The 19,896-nt window shown below is 37.6% G+C and overlaps 1 protein-coding gene across 2 annotated transcripts in view; it reads left to right on the forward strand.

Moving 5' to 3' along the window:
* The window catches only part of LOC131071746 (D-xylose-proton symporter-like 2), a 159,041-nt gene that overhangs the window by 19,035 nt on the left and 120,110 nt on the right, over window positions 1-19,896 (forward strand). For both annotated transcript variants that reach the window (XM_059209485.1, XM_058007691.2), the window contains exon 2: window positions 4,576-4,685. In XM_059209485.1, the coding sequence (XP_059065468.1) occupies window positions 4,576-4,685 (110 nt within the window). The remainder of the gene's footprint in view (window positions 1-4,575; window positions 4,686-19,896) is intronic.

Raw genomic sequence — 19,896 nt, forward strand, 5'->3', positions numbered from 1 at the left:
AAAGCTTCTTGTACTTTCTTTAAATGGTCACTTAATGATTTGTATGCACACCTCCTAGGACAGGAGCATGGAGGTCCTCAAGATGTTCTCCTCCAACTTGTGAATTCTCATTATCTTAAAAAAAGGCATAAAGTTTTTCCTCCTTGTGGCTCTCCTTGAAAATCTTGAGACCCTTTGTTGACATGTCGGTGGTTTTAGCCATTTTCTTTTGAACCTCTACAATGATGCTCTTTGTTGTAACAATTTTGCCCTTCCATGCCCTATTGAAGTCAATAGAGAGCTCATGGTCATTGCCTTTGATTTTTTCAATGTAGTGATCAAGCCTTCCTCTTTTTAGGATATTTCGGATTGTGATATTGCTATTCAACTCCTTGTAAGATGAAAGCTCTTGCTTGAGACAATCACCCTCCATTACATTAGTTTTAAGTTGTTGACTACACCACATGTTGCCTTCCTCATTGACTATCCAATAAGCAAAAGCATGAAAAACCCTAGCTTTAAGTTTTATGATTTCCAATTTGCATTTTAATTTATCAAAAGGTTTTAGATCTTCACTTGAGACCCCCTGATTATCGAACTAGTCTACACAACAATTTGCTCTAGGGGTCTAACCCACCTGACCATATTCTGATCAACCATTTTCTTCAATGGAAGATCTTCTTGGGGAGAAAGAACATAAGTTCCAATTTGGGCTAGGGTCACCTCCTCTTTAGGGACTGCTAACTTGTCATTTTTAAACAAGGTTAGAAAGTTATCTTTAACAGCTTCAATAATCTTTAACATCCACTCTTAAGGTATTTTTGTTTTTTGCTCCAAAAAGTACTATGGTTCCATTTTTTCCAAACCTCCAAATATCAAGAAACATGATGATTTCTCTCTGCTTTTATATCTGACTTATTTTGTTTGTCAAAATGCAGTATACTGTAATATGATTTTTCCTGTACACATCTGAATACATAGTATGATATAATTATAGCTAAATGGTGCTGCTTCTAGATCTGACAAACCCACGTCTTAATCAAACAATGGAAACACTTGTTCAGGTCAACTTTCCCTTGTTTTGCATCAAAGTGCAGAGGATCATTCTTCGGATTTTCCGCTTCATTCTTTCTCTTCTTATTTTATTCATTCAACAGTTTGTGCCACTATCTCTTAATCCATGGTTGTCATGCAATCCTTGAAACCTCCTGTTGTATTCCCGATACAATGCATTATAAATAATTACTTCCAATTGTTTCCTTCCGATGACAAAGTATTGGGGCCTAACTTCTATAAGTGGTTAAGGCAATCTTTCTGTATTTGGAAACAACATCCACTTAGAATCATGAGATACTGCCAGTTCTTTGCTAGAATGTTCACTACAGTGGAAACATATCAAATCTTGGTGTTAAGCTGAATATTTTTTTGTAAAAGGATACTGGAACTCAAGTGTCATAATCTATGCCTACTGCCACAACTTCTAGTTGAGATTATTGTCAGTGGCTTTTACCTTGCCATGTTCATGAATTGACATATCATCTATGGCACCCAATTATCCATCAGTCTTAGTATCTTATGTCAAAACGAGTCTGAGTAATCAGTGATTTACATGGTGTTTGGCAAAAATAGCTAAGGAACTTCAAACTTCAGCATAAAAAACGTTGGATCTAATTCCAAGATTTTGTTAAACATTCTGCACAAGAGTTGGACCAACTGTGATTAAGCAACTGTTTTCAGCCAAAATCCAAAAATAAGATGCATAATTTTTAAATTAAATCCTGATTGATGTGCCTCAATAAGAAATTTGAATTTTGGAAACAGGATTTTGCTTGAATATATGAAAAATGAACATCCGAAATACTAATGCAAAAAATTAAGTTGTTAACTTCCAGGATTGAATGCAAAGAAACCATTTTTTAGGAGAGCTTTGGATGTTTTGCAAATGGGTTGTTCTAGAACTGATTTTTATTACTTTTTACAATGAAGGTCTAATCTTTTTTTGGTTTCTTTTCAGAATTGAGACATGTTTTGTAGGATTTATTATTATTATTTCAGTTTGAGCATATCTAACATATTTTGATTTTGAAGGTTCAGTGTGCTACTTTAGATTTTCATTTATAAAACTGTTACTGAAGCCATGATTCCTCCAGACTGTGAAGCTGAAATAACACTGAGAGAATGGAGTGAAATCAAGAACGACGTAAAACAGGTTTGAAACAGATTATGGTAGAAAGCTTTCAGCTTTTAGTTCAGAATATGGACAGTATGAGCAGGGATGGATTTGAGATAAATGACAAACAATCCTCCTCTTCTTATTGAAAAATAAATTGAATGAATGATTCAATAATCGGATAATTACATTGAACGATATACACACGTATATATAGAGGTTATAAGATGATGTTCTATAATTAGAACATAACGTTAAAGTAAGACTAAAGAGCTAAAAGCTAAATTAAGCGTGAAAGCTAAATTAAGCTTAAAATCTAATTACATAAAAAAAGTAAATGACCATTAACCAAGGAACTAAAAATAGGTGACTAACATAGAATTAAATATTCTAATACTTATCACTCTTCAAATAGGGCCGAAACATTGCATAATCATTAGAGTAGACCCAGAAGAGTGTTGTTCTGAGCTTTGATAGTTTCCTCCTCCTAGAGAGAGGAATACAGGAAGAGAAGCCAGGAATTTCAATGAAGACCAAATTAGATGGTTTTGGAGAGCTTACATTTACAACAACAGAATTGGCAGGAGATATGATGATTCAAAGAGAGATTTTTGGCCAAGAAGCCAGCAAGATAAGTAACTTTGATGGAGAGTTCACCAATTGAAGAGCGAATGGAAGTAAAATAAATTAGAGTGACCCCATCGTTTTGATTGAACAAGAATAAACAACAAGATTAGAAACTAAGTCAGCGTTTCAAGTGGTCCAATCAGCAGGCACCACTCCCAAAAATTCCACATCTGTTCTTAACAAGGAAATTTCCCATGTTGATTCTTCAACATATGCAGACATGGGAGACAAACAGGAAGACAGTAATTACCTCTTGACAAGGCAGATGAGATTAACACTGCGCCATTTGAAATGGGCAGAGCCTTTAGAGTATGATGGTCTGCAATAATGTTTTAGAGTACTCTTTCTTGATTACTGTAGAGGGTGCAACTGCAGATAGTGCTTAATAATTGCCCTCATTACAAAATATTTCTATTGATTTGAATGCAGTGAAACAAAACCTAAATGATGGAACAGCCCACCAATTTACAAATATGAATGCTTTTTGTTTGGATTAATTTCTGACAGCCTTCTCATGGGGTACAAGGCAACCCTCTCCAATTTTATTAAGAAATTATCAGGAAAAATTACACAAGTTGGCCTTAATTGAACATTCTTACTCAAATGCAAAATCTGGAAATGCTCATGACAGATCAATAACAGCATAACTTAATCAGTGCATTTGGAATGTCATAGTCACCTCTCACATGGAGATGCCCTCGTTTCTTATTCAACTGAATGGAACTAGCACCCAAGCATGTCCATCATAAATCTCAAAATCAAATGACCTAATTTTGAATAGTTGGTGTTTGCAATTTATGCCAGATTGCTTTACATGAAAGATATTGACAGATGATAGGAGAATGCTGCAAAAGGGGTTTAAATATGGTAGTTTTGTACGATTTATCAGTTTACATGGGTTGATCTTGCCCTTTATCAGGAAAGTCCATTTTTATACGGCATGATGATTGATAAACATGTGTGACCTCATTTATCAAAGATTGCTTCCTAGGTCTCGATTGGCTCCCTTTTTTATCATGTTAACTACATTGCATCTTTTCACCATTGCATATGTAACTGTAGTGTTAATATTATTGTAGCTATGATCGGATTCCTTCAGGCCGACATAGATAACAGAAAGGTTGAGATAATATAATTATATTATAATTAGTGTGATAATATAATTATATTATTATAATATTGTGATAATATAATTATTGATAATATAATAATTATATTGATGATACAATTATTGTGATTGATAATATAATAATTATATTGCTAATATAATAATTATATTTTTTATTGTGAGAATAAAATTATATTATTATTATTATTGTTGTTGTGAGATTATATAATTATATTATTATGTAATAATATAATTATTAAATTAATGGGGCCACATGTGAAGAGTGGTGACCCTTGGTGAAAAGACACCTCTCACATATATAATGGGATGTGCAATCTCATTCAAGATAATATATACTCAGTGCTCGGGGGAGACAATTGTGAATTGTCTATGGCTGGGAGGGCAAATCAGTGCCTGTGGTTAATCGAGCTCTACCATTCAACATGTAGCTGAATATGAATTTCCATTTCCTAACCTTTTTGAAGCCTCTAAAAAAAATGTAGGTCTGTCAGGCTTTTAATCAATCAGCTAATGCTTATGATAACACTTTTCTTATGCTTCTAGTTTTTATCAATGATTTACGTAGCAAGTTTATCTAATGTCAATCTTCTATATGAATATTGTAGTTGCAATGATAAGGTTTTGCATATGAATCTTCTATGAATTTTAACGAGTTACTTTTGCTTTCTAGTTGCAAGTGAAAGCAAATTCAGCAGGTTCAGACATTGAGGGCACTAGACAACCTCTTATTGCTCCAGTGGAAACCAAAGAAGTATTTACTTGGTCGTCTCTCATTTTACCGTAAGTGTGCTTTATGGCAATCAAATTTCTATTTTGCATTTCAAAATTTTAACAAATTGAGAACCTCAAGGGAACTTACGATTTCATAGCTTTATGGTTGTTTATGTAGATTATATAGCTTGAGATTTAAATAAAAACTAGAATTAATGTCTTGAAATACTAATCTATCATATGAAGCGTTCATGTTTTTTTTTGATTTAAATGATAACTCAATTGCAAAATCTTTCATGAGCTCTTCCATATTATATAGGCTAATCAGTAGGCCTTACTATCTATAAGGGGGTGGCTCTGATATGATAGTGAATAAGTTGGAATATATGTATATGTATATGTATGTATGTATATATTTGTGGGGTATTACTAAGGGATACCTCTTCCATCAAATCCATTGGCCTCATTTAGGGTATGCCCCTCCCTCTATATATATGTGTGTGTGTGAAGTTCTCTTTGTTGGGTATCACTAAGGGACACCTCTTCCATCAAATTCATTGGCCTCATTTAGGGTACGCCCCACCCAAAAGTGGATTTGTTGCTTCACACATGGCCATGTAATCTTGGGGATTTGAACATAGGTTTCCACAATGAGGGCCTCAGTGAACTAGTTCTCTAGCTCAACCCATTTAAAATCATACAATTCAGCTTCTTGTGCACATTTATAATAATATTTTTTAAATAATAATAATATTTTGTGTTTGGCAAAGAAATGAGCCTTATAATGATTTGTATTTGGCAAAAATGAGTCTTAGATTTTGTAACTTATTTTATAAAAGGAAGAATACATAATATATGGAGGATAATTACAGAAATCCCTATTCAAAAGAGAGTCATAGTCACTGTTGTAAGTTAGATCTTAGATTGAGCATAAACAAGTGATTATAAAAGTTACAAAGAAAAATGGAAAGGCTAAATAAAGATAACTATAGAAACTAGAAGAGATTCCTGCAAAAAAGAAAGAGGAGATACCCTATTGTCAACAGTGAACTGGAGAAGAGCCTTTGAAGGGATGGGGTAGAGGCTGTATAATAGTATATCATAGGCTGGACCAGGAATATTTAATCCCTTTCTCTTGTTGTATTTGTCTCTATAGAGGTGAGGAAATGGGGTTCACTAGTCGAATCATACAAACTAAGAACAAAACCCATTCACATCAACTCCACATTAAGGAAACGACCAATAGGCCTAACCTCAGACCTATTGGAAAGAGTTGTGCACAATGATTGATTATTTCCTTTTTGAAAATAGATGCAATTGGACAAGATAGAATGAATAAATGCAAGAACTAAGGCTAAAGATGTAAAATTGAGAGCAATCAGCATAAATAGAAAATTTTAGATCAGATATGCAGATCAGTACAAATCTGGAAACAAGAATCAAAGTTGGACTATGTAGCTAGGCGACCTAGTCCTCAAGTTGTCAGATGCAAATATCGCAAACAGATTTGGGATTAGGATGTTGCTCAGAATCTCTCCCTGAAATCTCATCAGAAAAGTGTCAGACACTGGGTGCACCCAGTGTCTAGGCTTTTCTAGTTGTCAGATGCTATCTTGAATGCTTGAAATCTGAATGCTTTATCTCTCTTTCACTGCCTTAATGATGCTTGAATGCTTGAATTTGAATTGGAAACTTACGGAAAGTTGTTTCAAATGAGAGGATAAGACTTTCTTTAATACCTAACCTCATGAAATGTATTGAAATTTATGAAGAAGGCCAACATTGGAAACCAATTTCCACTCAACTTTTTCTGACCGTTGGAGGATTAAAAAATGGGCCCTTTTGATCTGGACCATGGTGCTAGGTGCCCTAGTCTAGGAGGACAAGGGTGTTAGGCGTCCTAGTCCAGTCCATCTGGGCTGAGACAAGGTCCAAAAGTCAAAGCAGAGAACAAAGATCATAGATTTGGCACTGGTTTGAGCAGGGCATAATTAGGGCATAGAAGGCAAAAACACTAAAGTGAGGTTCAAGTGCATACGAAATTGTAGAGGATTTCAAACCAATTTCCACTCAACTTTTTCTGACCGTTGGAGGATTCAAAAATGGGCCCTTTTGATCTGGACCATGGTGCCAGGTGCCCTAGTCTAGGAGGACAAGGGTGTTAGGTGTCCTAGTTCAGTCCATCTGGGCTGAGACAAGGTCCAAAAGTCAAAGCAGAGAACAAAGATCATAGATTTGGCACTGGTTTGAGCAGGGCATAATTAGGGCATAGAAGGCAAAAACACTAAAGTGAGGTTCAAGTGCATATGAAATTGTAGAGGATACAATTTACAACACTATAGTCTCCCATTGTACAATGATCATAGTCTTGCTACAGCCAACCTCCTCTTCCAATGCTTTAATGCGAGGGGTGTTAGGCGCCCTAGTCCAGTCCATCTGGGCTGAGACAAGGTCCAAAAGTCAAAGCAGAGAACAAAGATCATAGATTTGGCACTGGTGTGAGCAGAATCAAGCATAATTAGGGCATAGAAGGCAAAAACACTAAAGTGAGGCTCAAGTGCATATGAAATTGTAGAGGATACAATCTACGACACTATAGTCTCCCATTGTAAATGATCATAGTCTTGCTGCAGCCAACCTCCTCTTCCAATGCTTTAATGCAAGGGGTGGTTATGGAAACAGGATGCCTTGTAAGATTATAATCTGTGTTGATGGTTTCATTGCATCACTTCAACTAGTTGAATTCTTCGGTGTTCATATGTGAGTTCTTATATTGCTTCAGCTCAGCTTTGAAAGCCCATGTCATTTTTGGCAAATGAAGAGATTTTATTTGTTGGATCAAGCAATTTTGCATCAATCTCTGATTGGTCTTTTGCTCTTGGATGTATGATATTACAAGAGAGACTGGGCTGGAGGGAACAATTTTCTTGGTCTTTACCTCCTTGGCAGCAAAAATCTTGGAAGGAGTCATTGCCATTTGCCAGGGATATATGAAGTTAAAGAGTCCTTGTTATTTGAGGACTGGGCACTTGGTTGACATGAGTGTGGTAGGGTAGGTAGGTGATTAGAGCTTGTGGCAGGGTTTCCTTCCATTGAACTAACAATGTAAATGGGTAGGGTTTAAGGGAGAAAGAGATTGAGGTGGTGAGAAAAAAAGGAACAATTGGGCTTTGTGGAGTCCTCTAACAAGTTTGTAGCACAAAGGATGCATGTTGGGAGGATAGGTACTATGGCTATGTGTCTTATGTGTACTAAAAACATATTTGCTGAAAATTTTCCCATACTTTAACTGAGAGAGGACAAGATTAATTCTTGTTACTAATTGGATTGTGGTGATGTGTTATATAAAGTCAAATACAATCTCCATGGTTGAAGATTGATTATCCTTTGAAATTTCTTCATCCTGAATAGTTGGTAAATCTTCATTTGAATCTTCTTCCTGTTGCACAACTGGATGCGTATCAGCAATGCCTGCCTTATGCAGTTCTTCAAAATCACCTCTTTCTTCATGGATCAATGAAACATTCAATAGTAATGACTCAGGACAATCATCTGAGCTATGCAATTCCTCTGCAAAATCTTCCGTTTCAGATTTCTGACTGTCCTTAGTGTTAACAACAGTGATTTCTTTTCCATATTCCAATATTTCAACATATTGATCATTATTTCTATCACAACCAACTGATGTATCACTCTCTTATGCTGTTCTTTTAGCTTCTGTTATGATGTATTTTTCCTCTGCAAGGTGTATTTGCCATATTTTGTTTGTAGTGCATTCTTAAGATGAATCTGCTAATCTCAACTGAATCTGAACTTGATTGATGGCCTCTTTACATAATGAGCAAGTAAATTCTGAATGGGCTGTGTTGTGTATTCTACACCAAGAGGGCACTAATATATCTTCCAGACTGGATTCATCCTCAACACCTAACTGATTCTCAATCCACCTTTTGAATCTTGTGAAGACTTCAGTTCAACTTTTGGAATGCTGAAATCTTCAGGTTCTTCAAGTATCATTGGATTGGGCACATCAGAAAAGAAGATTTTTTCCTTGTAAAGCTAACTCCAGCCTTGACAGAAAAGTCAAACAATTCAGCTCATCATGCCCAGTGGTGTCATGAATTTTGCATTTTCCTGTCGATGCAAATTAAGACAAATTCCTAGGATACAACTTTGCATTCAAGTTCCTATGAAGCTGGGGAATATTAACCATAGGACTCTCTCTACAGTAGGATTCAGGAAACGATTGCCCACACATTTTGACTCAAAATTATTGTATCATCCGGATTTTCTAATTTTTTGGGTTTTTCAGTTATTTTTATTTTTTTGGGGGGTTTTTTTAATATAAAAGAGATTTAACATATCTCAGATTTAGCCTTTGAAAGATCATACTAGGCTCAACTTGTTACGAATTTGAAGCCCCTCCACTAGTGAAGTGGGAAAAATAGAGGGGATCCCCATTGGAGATGTGTGTGTGTGCAACACAACACCAAGTTGAAAATTTGAATATGCCTAGAGAAGATGGTAGGTTGGATTAAGTCTAGTGCAGTTACACCATACAAAGACTTTATGAGAGGGAATGGTAGGTGTAGGCAATCATCTGGGTGTAGGAATCAGAGTAAAAGACATTTAATGAGATTGATAAGGCAATGTTAATGGAACATGTGAAGCCCCGTGGATATTATGTGGGTCTCTTGATTGCTAAGAGTAGTGTTGTTGGGATCTAAAAAGGCTGAAAGTAGTGTAAGGAGGGGTCATGATATGTACAAAACATAATTGTGTGGAGATAATAGACTAGAAAGTAGAGAATGTGTTAAAAACCAAATAGGAATTAAAGTCAAGGAGATGAAAAGGTGACATGGAAATAATGAGTTAGAGAAGACACGAGCAAAATAAATGTGGTGTCAGTGTGTGTCATATCACTTAACCGAGCACCAAGTTGGATGAAGTTGTTTTGGATGGGAATTGATGTCTTGAGTTGGGTGCCAAGTTGAAGGTTATCATTTTGTTTGAGAATGGCCTGATGCGGTGTTGTACTAGCAAGGAACAAGTTTTATATTTTTTGAGAAACAATAGCAAGTTCAAGCTATCTACTCAAGCAAGAAGAGGAAGTATCCTATGCGAAGTCTCAAATTCTCTAGAGATTGTATGCCTTCTAATCAAAGGTAGCTTAAGCACAAGCATGAGGTTGTTAAATTGTCTAAAACATTTTGAAGATCATTTTTATAAAATTATATTTTATGCTTTAAAAAGTCATTCCACATTCCACTTGCAAATCTTAAATCATACAAAAGTCTTACTTGCAAAAGGTATGTTGCATCACACCTTGTGATAGTCAAGACTCAATAGTTTTTGTTGAACTTTGTGGTCATTCCATTGAAGAAAAGAGTGTACAATGCATTGCTTGGGAGAGGATGGTTGATTGCGGCAAAGGCAGACCATAATTGAAAATTGAACACACTTATAGGGAAAAATGAGAGAAAGTACACCATTGACTTAATCAAGCAGTGAGTGAAGAAGTAGCATCTTTTGACTCAAAGTTTGAAGGAAGAGAGTTTGTAACGAAAGAAGAGCGAGAATTCATGGAACGAAATGATGAAGGTGTCATGAATCTCTAGAATTTTCGAAGATGAACAAGACCTCTAAATGGGCTCTTCCATTGAAGGTGTTCTAGCTTGATTGCAACATGCTGTAGATCAGAGATATCGATGAAGATGACAAAGCCACAACCAATTAGACATCTCCTCTGGAGTATGAAGAATACAAGGAGGGCGCAACAAGGCTGGATGACATACTTGCCTATAATTTTGAGCAGGACAAAAGTGATTAAGTATGAGGAGTTGAGAATGAAGAAAGTAAACTTGGGAGATGAAGGCGACTTGCAGACAATAACGGTCAATGATGATTGGGGCTCAGTGTTGAAAGCAACAATATTCAATATTTTCATGGAGTTTAAGGACACGTTTGCTTGGATGTACAAAGAGCTCAAAGGGATACCCCATAACTATGTGTACACTATATTCCTCTTGTACTAGGAGCACAACCTATATGGAAGAGACCCTACAAGATAAATAAAAACTATGCTACCAAAGTCCAAGAGGAGATAGAGAAAATGCTTGAAGTAGGCATAATTTTCAAGGTTGTCTTGAATGTGTCTCTCCAATAATCATCTCCCTAAAGAAGGAATTAGAGCAGATTCGAATATGTGTGGACTTTAGAAGTCTAAATGTTGTAACTATCAAGAACTCGTTTCCGATTGCCCTTCATTGACTCAATTCTCAAAGAGGTCATTTGTCATGAGATATACCCGTTCATGGATGGGTTCTCTAGGTATAACTAGATAAACATAGTTGAGGATGGTACTTTAAAGACTATGTTTGTCATAGAAGATGGGTGTATGCATATCATCGAATGACATTTGGTTTGTGCAACACTCTGACAACTTTTCAAAGAAATGTCCTACATATCTTTGATAAAATGTTGGTGGGTAACTTTAAAGCATTCTTGGATATTCTTGGAGGATTGGTCAATCTATAGTGATCAAGAGACTCATTGGAAAGAACACAAGGAATGTATGGAACGGTGCATAGCAGCAAGGTTGGCATTGAATCAAAAGTAATGCAGATTCATGGTACCACATGGAAAACTATTAGGCCACATAGTGTGTAAAGCTAGATTGAAGATTGATCTTGACAAGATAGGAGTAATCATACAACTGGAATCTCCTCGGAACATCACTGAAGTGAAATCATTTCTTGCTCATGATGTGGTTAGTACAAAAGATTCATCAATAACTTTGTTCAAATATCTTACCTGTTGGACATATTGACAAGGAAGGGCCAATCTTTCACATGGGCTAAAGACGAAGAGAAGGCATTCAACAAATTGAAGGTACGGTTAATAAGCTCACCAATCCTTGCGTACCTCGACTAGAGTAAGGATTTCCATGTACATGTACATGCATCAAACTATGCAATTGGAGCAACACTTGCACAAGTGGAACCCCAAGAATTGGACCATCTAGTCTTATTTGCTAGTCGGTTGTTGTTGAAGGTAGAAAAGAATTACAGTACAATGGAGAGAGAAGCACTCAAGATGGTGTATTTGGTGTAGAAGTTATTTGTTGGCAACATCGTTCACCTTCTACGTTGATCACTAGGCCTTGATGTACTTGGTAAATAAGCCTATCATCCAAGTTCAGGTAAGTAGATGGCTTTCACTATTGCAAGAATTCACATTTACCATCATTGTGTGGCTAGGGAAAAGCCATGTTGTTGTTGATTAGTTGTTAAGAATTAAGTTTGGTGAACCACCTGAGGGAGTGAATGAAGACTTTCTGGATCCCTTTTTGTTTCAAATTGTAGCACTACGTCCATTGTACAAGAGTATCGAAGTATTGGAGGATATTCATCCACCTCTACCTTTTTGCACGAGATGCCACCACGAGAAAGAAAGAAAGAAGGAAACTAGCCTTAAAGAGTAGAACCTTCTAGCTTATTAATGAATTATTACACAAAATGGAGCTTTTATGTCCTAAGGCGATGTGTCATGCAAGAAGAGATATTAGGAGTACAAAAGGAAGCACACAAAGGCCTTGCTGGAGGACATATGGGATTGGTTGCGGCAACGTAGAAAGTTTTGTTGGTGAGTTTGTGGTTGCCAATAGTACACACAGACACCCTAGAGTGGGTGGTGGGATGTGATACATGTCAGAGAGTTGGCAAACCTCTGAAAAGAGGCTACGTGCCATTGTTCCCATCACAACCACAATAACTTTTTAGGATGTGGAGATTGGATTTCGTCGGTCCACTCAAGGTTAACTAGTTGCATCGATGCAGATATATTGTGGTAGCCACAAAGAACTTGATGAAATGGGTAGAGGTCAGAGCACTTCTAGACAACATAGCGATTAGTACGATGAGGTTTGTTTATAAACAAATTGTCAACTGACATGATATTCCCATTCAAATTACTAGTGATCGGAGAGGACATTTTGTGAACCATTTGGGAAAGTTGATGGACAAAGTACTCGTTTTAGTCATTCTTAAGTCATGCGCCATTGAAGAAGCAGATTGGGAGAAGTTGTCTATAATGTCCCCTTCTCCTTAATTCGCAGATATTCACGAGGTTGGCCTATCATTTGATCCTCGTAGGCCAAAGAGATTGATTAGGGGGTCGATTTGGAAGATATTAGTGGCTTCACATTTTATGTCTACATGATTTTATGGTGAGATAAGGGGATTATACGTATGATGTCACGTGTGCACTTTAATTATAATGTAATAATATTTTAAAGTGCAATTGAATTAATGAATGTGTAATAAAATAATAAAGTGTAATAAGAGGATATGAGTTTGTTAGAGAAGAATCTTCTAGAAGGAACCAATCGACTGGAGGAGAAAAGAATAAATAGAAGGGGGGTTGGTTCATTGTTCATCATTGGTTATTTGATATCTTCTCTTGTGTAGACTTGTGGAGCCAAGGGTTTCTGCAGACTTAATCATTTGGGAACGAAACCTCCCTATGATTTGCATAACTGAGGTGGTGAAAGATCCTCCGAGGGGTTGTAGCGGAGAGTGGAGGATAATTTCAGTCCTTCACATTGTGCTCATTGAGTTTCTTGTGCATCTCATGGTACACATCTTGTGGCATTTTCAGTTCATCCATATTTATCATATTTGTGCATTGATTCCTATTGGGAAGGGTTATGTAGCAGGTCCGAAACAAATCGAGCTCTCCCCTTCATTCCCACGACTTTGCCAATATCACCTTGTTGAAGCATCAAGACCTTCATTTGAGAAAAGTGCTAGCATAGGGGGCATAAGGCGATTCATTTAGAAGCATTTGGGAGAGGAAATAAGAAGGTTGCAGAGGTCAAATCAGATCTGAGAACAAGTCCGAACTAGACCTCTATTACCCACGATTTTGCTTATATTTGTAATATCCCCCTTAATTTTTTCAATTATTTCAGTTTACAATCAACACAAACACCCGTTAGGGTTAGAAAATGAAATCCCAATACTGCTGAAAGTCCCTTTTCACCTTTTGATCACCGAGAGCCCAATCTGGGAGGGTGAGAGCATCAGTGTTGAGGGGATCGTTAGATGCAAGAAACTGAAATTGATTACAATACTTGGGCAGTAAGCCAACCCCTTCCACTTTTCAGTGGGATTATGAGAATACTGAAAGATCACTTGGCGGTAAACCAGCCAAGGACAAGCCAAGAAACTGAAATTGATTACAATACTTGGGTAGCAAGCCAGCCCCTTCCACTTTTCATTGGGATTATGAGAATACTGAAAGATCACTTGGCGGTAAACCAGCCAAGGACAAGCCAAGAAATTGAAGAAGCAATCACTCAACCGCTTATCCAGCGGGAGGACTAGAAATGAAATTACAATCAACTCTACCACTTATGTAGCGGGAGGACAGTATTACAATATTCAGAATAGGCGGCAAAGCCAGCCTCTTCCACTTATGCAGTGGGACTAAGAGCAATAATCCAATTAGATAACTGTTAGTACTACTACCAGCATTACCATATGAATCATAGCATATAAGAGTGATGAACCAAGTGCAATAACATGACCAACAACTGCAAATGAAACCAAGTCATTTCTCTTCACACCAATGAACTCACACACCCCAAAACCAACTCCAAACACCAAAAACTCTAATTCTGATATACTCTCAGCACGCTGAAAACACACAGACCAGCAACACCAAATCCCACTAAAACACTCACAACTCACCCAAATTCTTAACCAAATGACACGAAACTGAAAGCAAATGATCACTAGGAGGTAGGCGATCATTCCTGGGACAACAAAATATGGCAAACCGACCCCAATAATTTATGCACGCATTCCAAAGCACCCAGCCACATGGTACAATTTTGCAAAAATAAAATCCAAAACACCATTTTAAGCTCTATAAACTTGCAAAACGAATCGCCTAAACCATAAAGAAAGATGGATGAAATACCCAGAATGAGGAGAATGACACACTGAGACTGCGACCAAAAATCCACTTCAGCACACTCCGCGACCAGCAACAAGAACACTCAGAAATCCACACAAATCTTCACCACATTGAGCCCAATCTGCTCCTTTGGATGAGAAACAGCCATACATTCAGCTAGGCGCTATGTTTCAAGCACGAAACCGAGGCACTAGGAGGTATGCATCCCTCGAAGTAAGAATCTGACGACATTTTGACAACACTTCGTTATCATAACAAGATTGGATATCCAAAGGAGAGTCCAACGCCTGTATTTATAACTTTTCGCCAGCCAAATTCAAATTCAAATTCCACTCAAATGGCGCCCAAATTCCGTTACATTTCATTTCACCCCTTAGGCATTGCATTTCATATTTTCCCCTTAGCAATTAGCGTCCAAACATGACCCCTCTTAAGTCAAACTTTTGGAGATAACATAAAGTATATAGAATAATAATAATGCATTGTATTTTGGTGTCTAGCAAGGGGGTTAAATAATTCGCCCAAGTAGACTTAGGATAGATTATTATTTTCTCCTCTTCCTAAGTCATCCATCCATAAATAATCAAATATTAAAACCTTATGCCTAAGGTATTAATATATTAAAAATACCTTCTCAAATACTGATTATTGCCAAATTGATCTGGACACTGAAGTACTGGAAATCACCAAAACTGAACTGAGTTGGAGCTTTGAACTGAAATGCTAAAAATAGTCATTTGAGTTCGAACATAGGATCCTGCCAAAAATAACGCTGCCAGACATAGCCACTGAGCTGAGCTGCAGAATCACTGCCAAAAATAGCACTGCTAAAAATAGTACTTACTATAAATAGCATATTGTTAAAAATAGTAAGTGTGTCAAAAGTCATTTTCATCATATTTTGAGCAGCAGTCATGACTTACTAAAAATAGTAAGTCCGGAAATCATCTCCAAAGAATTTGCATGTCAAACCACGTTGGAACTCTAAAAAAACCCATAAAAACCCTATAAAGCAAACAATCGTCGACCTATCGCAATTTACTAAAAATAGTAAATTCAGAAATCTTCTCTGATTGGAATGCATGTCATACCATCCTAAAGCTCACGAAAAACCTAGAAAGAATGTAGAGAGCAAACTGTAGAACTCCTGCAAACACCTCTCCGAAAACCTTCCTGAAGACAAAAACCCTAATTTAGTCTCTGATTAGCCTACGGGTTTCCAAAATAGGCTAAGATTCCATCCATTAGTCTAGAATTGAGAAGGGGACATTACAATATTGCCTTGTTCCAACATCAAACCACAATTGGATGAGGGCGCTGTTATTTGTGGAGGCCAACTGTAATGTCCCCTTCTCATTGATGACCTTCCAGTGGTCCATTAGCCTATTCCTGAGACCCGTAGGCTAGGTGGAATGAAGAATGAGGGTCCAACATTGATGAGGCGAGGACTTACTATTTTTAGTAAGTCAGGGAATGGCTATTTTGGTGATATTGTCCTACTGAGCTCTCCATGCTATGTCACTGGGCGCAAAGATCATGCTTTTCGGAGCATTAGTTCTTGACTTACTATTTTTAGTAAGTGGCAGTGTGGCATAATTCTATTTCTGGCAATGGACAGGGTCCTGATCCTGCAGCAGTTCAGTGGTCTTCTTGGATCAGTTTCATCCTGGTTTTGGCAGTAATCAGCACGGGAGTCATATGTGACACAATTAAATATTATTTCCTTATCCTAAGGTTTAATATTTAATTAATCTGAGTAATTGCTACTGATCTTTTGAATTTGGGATTAATGCCTATTATCTCCTAAGTATTTGGTGAAATTCATGATTAATAAGGGATGTCGAAATTATTAAGAAAGCTATTATTTTATGTTGCATCTCTAATGTTTGCCAAGTGATTTTCGTGGGTCCATGCCTTTTGGCGTGAAGTTTGACTTATGGAAATGGCGCCACACTTGGGGTCCACGTGAGGTGAAATGAAATGCAAATGAAGGAAACGGAGTTTGGAGCAATTTGCATTTGAATTTTGATGGTGGGAGGTTATAAATAAGAGCCTTGGGCTCCCATTTGCATCATCTTGAAAATTTGTAATGTTATGCTGCCGGTGTGGTGACAGAATTTTGAGGCTTCGGAGTGCGTCTCCCTAGTGCTTCCTGGTTTCATACTTGAAACATAGTACTTAGCTGTGTGCTGTATTCTACTGCATTCTCAGAGCTTGCCATAGCCTTTTTTGGAGTTGGAACGATTTTTGGGACTTGCTGGTTTGCTGGTGGCTGAAGTACATTTTCGATCACACCTCTCTGTTGAAGCGACTGACGGTTATGGGTATCAGCTCTTTCATCCTTCCCAGCAATGGCGATACACTTTGTGAGTTTGTAGCATGTTTAATTGAGTTTTGAATTTCCTAGACCAAATCAAAATTCTTAGGCTAGGCGTGGTTTTCTGTTTTGCATTGAGATGCGTGCAAAATTAATAAGGGGTTTTTGGTATCTTGGCTTTGGTTGGTTGTTATTGTAATTGATCTAGTGTGGGTTTGGGACAGGTTTGGAGTGATTTGGATGTGTATTGAGGAAGTTATGAGCTTTTTAGAGTTTTCATAGGCTGTTAGAGTTTTCATAGGCTGCTGGTTTGTAATTCCAGCATGCAGATTGGTTTTAGCAGAAAATTCATGTTCTTATTGGGATAATCTGCATTACTCTCTCTCTTATCTCTATTTTTGTAAGGTTAAGTAGTAGTACTACTAACCAGTTCTGCTTTGTAATTCTCATCCCGCTGAAAAGTGGAAGAGGCTGGCTTGCCACCTACTATCAAGCAAAATTGTAATTTTAGTCCTCCCACTGCATAAGTGGTCGAGTGATAGCTATGTGTAATGGTCCTCCCGCTGCAGAAGTGGTCGAGTTGAGGTTGTTATGTAATTGCAGTCCTCCCGCTGAAATATTGCGGTTGAGTGATTCGTAATTTTGTGTATCTTACTTGGCTGGTTCACCGCCAAGTTTCCTTGCTTTCCCGCTCCATAAGCGGAAGGGGCTGGCTTGCCGCCCAAGCATTGCATTGTTTTTAGTTTATTAAGCTAATGATTCCCTCAACACCGTATGCTCTCACCTTCCCACATTGGACACTTGGTGATCAGAAAGTGGAAGGGTTACTTTCCCAGCATGTTTCAGTTTATGATTTCTATCCTTAACGGGTTAACTTCTTGTTGATGTTTATTGTTGGCCGTAAAAATAAAAATAAAAAACTGGGATATTACACCAACAATGAAGTTTGGTGAATGAAAGGTGATCAAATTGCTGCCAATTAATTGATAATAATCTGCAGACCAGTAGCAGGGGCGATTTTGGAAGATAGTTTGATTTGGCATAGTGGAGGCTCCAAAGATTGGAATATTGCTTGCTTCTTCAATCTCAAGGCTAGGCGATTCATATCAGGTTCATTTAGCATCAGTATTTCCTTGTATTTCTCAATTATATGCATATGTCCATGGCTGCCATGTATCTTCAGACTTATTGAGAAAATCTTTGATAAATTGCTAAGTGTGGGCATTGGTTTAGTCATTGTAAAGAGCTCATTTGTTTCTTAAATAAGGAGTAATAAGGTTACCTTTCATTTGCACAATTATTTTATGATTTCATGCCCCAACTGTTTGATTAAATTCCAGTTAGTTGTAGGTGTGTGATTTTGTATTCAAATTCATGTAATGTCATTGGGAACAAGTGCACAATCATTCTAGTGGGTTATGCCATCATTCAATAGTTATTTGGAATAGCACTAAACACCCCAAGGTGCTTAGTGCAATTCCACTAGGTAGACCTCCTGACAGGGGTATTGAGCATATTATTGAGCTCGAGGAGGGTGTCAAACCCGTCATGATTACACCTTACATGCATCCAAAGGAAATGAAGGATGAAATTGAGAAAACAATTAAGGAGTTGTTGGATATGGGCCACATTCGTCCAAGTAAGTCTCCTTTTGCCTCATCAGTGGTGTTGGTTAAGAAGAAAGATGGTACTCTTCGAATGTGCATAGACTATTGAGCTTTGAATAAGAGGACCATCAAGAACCGATACCCCATTCCACACGTTGATGAGCTGATCGATGAGTTGCACTGAGCTTGCTTCTTCTCAAAGATTGATTTAAGGTCAGGATACCATCAGATTCAAGTGAGGGAGCAAGATATAGAAAAGACAACTTTTTGGTGCCACTGTGGACATTTTGAGTTCTTGGTTATGCCCTTCGGCTTAACCAATGCGCCGACTACCTTTCAGTCCACTATGAATCGGGTATTCCAACATTAGTTGAGGAGATATGTCGTTGTATTTTTTGATGATATTTTGGTATATAGTAGGACATGGCAGGAGCACCTAGCACATTTGGATGAAGTGTTGGGTATTTTAGAGAGGGAGTTCTTGTATGCCAAGGAGTCCAAGTGTGCATTGGCTTTGACAGAGCTTTTATATCTTGGGCACATTATCAGTGCAGAGGGGATGCGGATGGATTCGGATAAAGTCTGGGCTATTATAGATTGGCCTACTCCAGAGAATATTACGTAGCTCAGAGGCTTCCTGGGTTTATGTGGTTTTTACAGGCGCTTCGTCAAGGGTTTTTCTCAGCAGGCAACACCATTGACAGACTTGACGAAGAAGGGGGCTTTCATTTGGACTGCTCAGGCACAACAGTGTTTTGAGAAGTTCAAACAATTAATGACCACATGTCCACTATTGGCTGTACCAAATTTTTCTAGGCCATTCGAGCTTCAGTGCGATGCATCAGGAGAGGGAATTGGTGCCATCCTCATGCAAGATAAGCACCCTATTTCTTATGAGAGCAGGAAGTTGAGGGGGCCTAAGTGGACCTACAATATATACGATAAGGAGATGTTGGCCATAATGCATGCATTGGCCAAGTTCAGGGAGTACTTGGTAGGCTCCAAATTCAGCATCAAAACAAACCACAATAGCTTGAAACATTTCCTTGGGCAGCGTGATTTGAATGATCATCGACAGAAGTGGGTTAGTAAGTTGCAGGCATATGACTTTGTGAAAGATCCCCAACTAAAATCTGATCTGAATTTGTTGATAATTTCAAATCTTAATCTTTGACCAGCGATGAGGATGATTGGATTTTTGTTTTGTTTTTGAATTGTTTCTAATTTTTTTTGTGTTTTTTAATGCCTTGTATGGAAATGTATGCAAGAAATGCAATGAAAGAATGGACTGAAATAGAATTGAATATTCTGAAAACTTATAACAACAACTACAAAAACAAATTTTGGAAGCTTTATTATCCAGAGAGAACAAAGT

Source organism: Cryptomeria japonica, chromosome 8 (assembly GCF_030272615.1).
Source record: "Cryptomeria japonica chromosome 8, Sugi_1.0, whole genome shotgun sequence".
Lineage (NCBI taxonomy): Eukaryota > Viridiplantae > Streptophyta > Pinopsida > Cupressales > Cupressaceae > Cryptomeria > Cryptomeria japonica.